We start from the raw sequence: 5,574 nt of genomic DNA, 5'->3' as shown, positions 1-5,574 counted from the left end.
GCTTTAAGGAATTTGAAGAGATTTGTGAATTTGTTTGCTGATTAATCGAAAAGGAATTTAATTTTTTTGTGTAGAAGTTTTAGAATCCTATGTATTAATGGAAGCTGGAGACGTTACTTTGACTTGACCGGCGTATAGGTTATCTGGAAAACAGACAGCTGAGATACAAAGGTCGAATGTGAGACGATGATGAAATCCTGTATTATACTGGATTTAAACTAAAGGGCATATTAAAGCTCATGCAAAAGTTAACTATAACATATGTCAAAACATAAAGCCCATAAGAAATTAAGTCACGAATTAAGATGATTTCATCGATTTTTTTAGCTACCGGGTGTCGTAAATTGTCTCATGCTCACTTGCTGATGTGGAAAGCTGAAGAGAGAAAACAGTCTATTTTATTGAAATAGATAGATAGATACTTCTAACATAAATTAATTAACAATATACAATTAATATTTTTTGCTTTATTTCTTTAAATAAAATATACGGAAATACCAAAAGTGAATAACTTATATATTTGCCAATTAATAATTTTAATAATAAAAATTTGATAAAATTTTTTACATATTTTTCATTATTTTTTAAATTTTATATTGTTAAAATAAATTAAAAAATCATATTAACTATATAATTAAAATTTCTATATAAAATATTCATTCCGCACAAGACAGTAATCTTAGACTCATCTTATATATTTTTTGAATAACGTGAAAACTCTTATCCATAGCGAATTCAGATGTAATAGTGTCGTGGGCGAAGTATTAGTCTGAAGAACAATAAACTTTTTTTTTGTCAACGAAGGACAATAAACTTATTTCATTAAAAATAACAAAACATGACATATAAATATTTTTTTTTTCAAATTATAGCAACAAAAAACATATTAATTTTTGGACAAGTATAACTGCTGCGAGGAAGCTGTTACTTTTGGGCATCAGAAGCAAAGTGCATTCAGGGTACGAGGTTAATGTGTGGGAGGATCATTGGATTCCTTCGACGCCAGCTAGGCCGGCTCGGGCCCGGGCTCCAGCAGTAAACCCAAAGATGATCGTAAGTAGCCTTATCAATCCTGCTACAAAGGAATGGGATGTTCGAATACTGGAACAATATGTTGATGAAGAGGATATCCTGATGATCCTGAGTTTGGCCATAAGCCCTACTCATCGACGAGACACATTTAGCTGGAGTTACACGAAGAATGGACAATACACTGTTAAGTCGGGATATTGGGTTGCTACAAACTTGATGAGAGATGAGGAGGACTTAGAAATTCTACAACCCAGCATTACAAAACTTCAAGCCTTTGCTTGGAAGGTGAATGCGCCACAAAAGATATGCCATCTTATATGGCAATTAATATCTGGACAGGTGGCTGTAACAAGGAATCTGGTAAGACGTAATATGCGCTGCGACAATTACTGCCCAAGATGTGGAGCACCAGAAGAGACTGTTACTCATGCTATCTTCGAGTGCCCTCCGGCCTTACAAGCATGGGTGTTATCATCAACCCCGACGAGTGCTGAAATCTTTCCGATACCAAGTATTTATGCTAATATGGATTTGCTTTTTTGGAGAAAGAATAGTATTCTGGAGCCCGAGGATGATAGAGATCCTTATCCTTGGATAATTTGGTATATCTGGAAAGCTAGGAATGATAAACTGTTTCGAGGTATAGACAGAGATCCATTGGAGCTAGTTAGGTATGCAGAGGGAGAGTGTCAAGCGTGGTATAATGCAAGAGAAAATGTACCAAATCTGCCAAATGTACAGAATAATGAAGAAACACAAGTCTTAAGCTTGAGTAATATTTGTATGGTGGATGGTTCATGGACCTCCACAGCGCAGTTTAGTGGAATGGGATGGGTTTGGAAAGATACTTTGGGAAAGATACAGCTCATGGGGTCAAAGAATCTGCGGAGGCGGGAGACAGCACTACATTCGGAGCTGGAGGCGCTAAAGTGGGCCATGGAGAGTATGCTACAACACTCGACCTGTCAGAGGTTTGGGACGGACTGCAAGGACCTGATTGCAATGATAGAGCAGCCACAAGATTGGCCCAACTTCTCAACTGAGTTGGAAATCGTTCAAACTCTTCGGTTATGTTTTCCGGACTTCAAGATAAGCTACGTTCCAAGGACGCAGAATGAGATTGCGGATTCGTTAGCTAGGAATGCACGTTCTTTTCATAGATCCTTATGTTTTATTGGTTGTTCTATTCCGGTCTGGCTTCCCAGACCACCTCAAGTTTGAGTAATAGAATAGCCGTTTGTCGTTAAAAAAAAAAAAAAAAAAACATATTAATTTTTTTCATACGACCACCACAAATGAAAGTCGGTCCACCACACTCATGAGTTGTGATTCACATCATTATTTTATTTAAAAACGAGAAATATTGATAGATCAATAACCATAGAAGAACTCATGGAGCTTTATGATCTGAGACACTCGACCAAGGATCTTAAGCCGATCGGGTAGAGATTTTGAGATAGCTGGTCGGGCTAAACATCTGCGGACCCAATCCATTAGCTTGGGAGTATGGTCCTCCAGGCTAAAACCACCTATTGTCTCCCACGTGTGGAACCAAGGGTAATAAGAGATGAGGACCAAGTCCACCATAGAAACAGTTTCGTTTCCTCCGAAGTAGACCTTTTCCTCAAGCTCTGTTTCTAATACTTTCAATGTCTCTATAAACTCTCGTTTTGCTTCTTCTTGTTCTTTGCCTTTCTTCGTCCATGTTCTTCTTCCTGCGTCAAAAACCTATCTTTTTCTATATTAGTGTAGTGACACGTAAGTAAAAAAAAATCATCTAGAAAATAAATACAACTATACGGTCTCATACCATACCATACTTTTATATATTAAAGTATCATTGCTCAACGAACAGATATTGAAATATTTTGTAGTATTATTTTGTTATATTTTTTTTCAAAAGTTGTTTTTTTTTGTCAGCGGCAATATATATGTAAAAGTATATTTTAAAATTTCCTTTTTATTTTGTTAAATTTCCTATTAATAGAAAATCTATTTTTTGTTGTATTTATTTTTAGTATTATTATTTGTACCTCAAAAAACATTTCTTACATGTTAATTTAATAATTTTCATATAAAATGCTATTATACCGTTTATATTGAGCTAATTTATTTTTGAACTCTCAATATTCAAATTCGTTTCACCCCTGTTTCTTCAGATTTTAATCCAAATGATATATACAATAGTGTTACTGGTACACATATATATATACTAACACTCAATAATTAAATTAGTATAATAGTACCTTTTTATCAATTAAATCAGCCCAAAATCTACACTTTGCCTTCTCATAAGGATCAGAAGGTAGTAGACGAAGAGTCTTGTCGTTATTCCAGACCTCGTCGATATATTCGAGTATGATATTGGACTCGCATACCGGTTTACCGTTGTGGATCAGAACCGGAATTTTCTTGTGAACCGGGTTGGATTGGAGCAATAAATCGGTCTTGTCACCAAATACATCTTCTTCCTTGTACTCGAATTTGATCTCTTTTTCTTCTAACGCCATGATCACTCTTGCTCCGAACATGCTTGGCCAGAAGTTCAACACGACAACTTTTTCTTCTGACATTTTTTGGTCTGATATTTTTTTCTTTCTTTATGAAGTCAGTGGACGCTATTCGATGGGTTTACTTATAGATGGGGACATTAACAAAAAGATATACTCCATGACATCGGCGTGTTGAGTGCATCCTTCACCTTTATCTCTTTTGTGTTTATTTCTAGAGTCTGTAATGAGTCGGCTGATAGGCTGGCTAAGAATGCTCTGTTTTATTTCACTAAAACTCTCCTAGAGAGTGAGAACTCTATTGTAATTTAAGTTTTTTAAGGAATGCAATGAAGGTTTGAACAAAAAAAAAAAAAATAACAAAAAGATATATATATATATATATATATATATATATTTGTAAACTAATATATTATTTTTTTCCAAGTGGGTTTCTTCACTTTGTTCAGATCTGGCTTTACCCACCAACCATATTTCATCTTGGTCAGAGAATACATATATGCAAGGTTGTCCGCGAGTGGGTACTTCATGACTGCTGATGAGGAAGATATATATATATATATATTTCTTTTGTAAGCTAATATATTATTTTTAAAAAGATATATAGATATTTCTTTTGTAAACTAATATATTATTTTTTTCGAAGTGGGTTTCTTCACTTTGTAACCTAATATATATTTTATAGAATTAGTAAATACTAGATTTATACTCTCGTGCATCTCGTGGGATTATTATTTTAAAATATTTAAGATAACAAATCATTGAATCCACTTTAAAACTTCACAAGATGAGAAAGAATAATAGACCATCATCAAATAATTATTTTGGAAAGTTCATTTAACCCTATTCAACTCATAAGTTTTCGGTTATTCACGATTCTTTTTTTTTTCCAAAATAATTATTTTACAAAATCATCTTAGTCTTCTTCTTGTATTTACAACATTAGGATAAGATCTGCGTCTTCAGCATGTCGAGTTTATATAAAAATTATTTAAAAAATATCGTATAAAAAAATAAAATTTATATTCTTGATCGAATAAATATTTTTGGCCTTAAGTAATATTTGTTTTAATTTTTTGTTAATTATATAATTTGTTTACTGATGAGCTGATCCCATTTTGAAAATATTTTAGGTCAAAAAATCATTTATCGCATAAGAACCTCACGTTTAGGCTGAAGAATCTCAGGCCTACTATTTGGTTACAATGAAAATATGAGAGCTCGGTTTTATATCATGATTTAAAAATTTAAAAATATCTTCAATATTTTTTTCATTTTGTGTTGTTTTCTTTTTTTTTTTTGGTTATTACTCGATATAAATATTGATTTTGAGTTTATTCTCATTTCATTATTTTGTTTTGGCTTGAGATTTTGAAAATGTTAAAGATTTAAAATTATTAAAGAGATACATACTTAGGCTAAGATTCGCGCCTTGAGTAGAATAAATATTTTATATTTATTACTTATTTTATGTTTTTCTGCATATTATGAAATAATAATTATATATCAAATAACTAAGAAATCAATTACTATTATGTAACAGCATGCGCATATAAATCAAACGACCGCTCTTGTTTATTCGCAATCATTTTAGGGTAAATAAGTCCAAACTATCAATCTTATCTATTGTATAAGATATATAATTAAACTTAAATGATATTAACATAGATATATAATATACTTTTAATATGGATACTTATTAAATGAGGTTTACACTTATATGATTTTATGATTATTTGCATATTAGTGTAACAAAATTTAACACCAACGATTTTTTTAATGTGAAATGTTTATGGTCTCAATAATTTACAGTTATTTAAAAAACAATGAAGATTTCAAAATGAAAATATTAACTTTTCAATATATGTTCAACGTAGATATCAAAATATAAGTATGTATTTTCACATGATGTGTATAGTTTAATTTAAATGATACGAAATATATATATATATATATATATATATATATATATATATATTAACATAAACACCTATTAAAATAAAATTATTTATGCATATGATTTTATAATCAT

At 31.6% G+C, this 5,574-nt stretch overlaps 1 protein-coding gene across 1 annotated transcript; it reads right to left on the bottom strand.

Moving 5' to 3' along the window:
• Positions 1-2,403: 2,403 nt before the first annotated feature.
• On the bottom strand, positions 2,404-3,610 carry LOC103848038 (glutathione S-transferase U27). Its single transcript, XM_009125026.3, has 2 exons — positions 3,279-3,610; positions 2,404-2,760 (listed from the first exon to the last, which is right to left on the bottom strand). Exons 1-2 carry the CDS (start codon positions 3,603-3,605, stop codon positions 2,404-2,406), a joined length of 684 nt encoding a protein of 227 aa, XP_009123274.1. The 5' UTR covers positions 3,606-3,610.
• Positions 3,611-5,574: the final 1,964 nt, after the last annotated feature.

Source organism: Brassica rapa, chromosome A06 (assembly GCF_000309985.2).
Source record: "Brassica rapa cultivar Chiifu-401-42 chromosome A06, CAAS_Brap_v3.01, whole genome shotgun sequence".
NCBI classification, from domain to species: domain Eukaryota; kingdom Viridiplantae; phylum Streptophyta; class Magnoliopsida; order Brassicales; family Brassicaceae; genus Brassica; species Brassica rapa.
The sequence above is the reverse complement of the archived record's forward strand: the minus strand, read 5'-3'. Positions and strand labels throughout refer to the sequence as shown.

Coding starts and splice junctions, on each gene's coding strand:
- LOC103848038 (XM_009125026.3), bottom strand. CDS start 3,605: ATGTCAGAAGAAAAAGTTGTCGTGTTGAACTTCTGGCCAAGCATGTTC. Junction 2,761..3,278: donor CTGATTTAATTGATAAAAAG/GTACTATTATAC, acceptor AGAAAAAGATAG/GTTTTTGACGCAGGAAGAAG.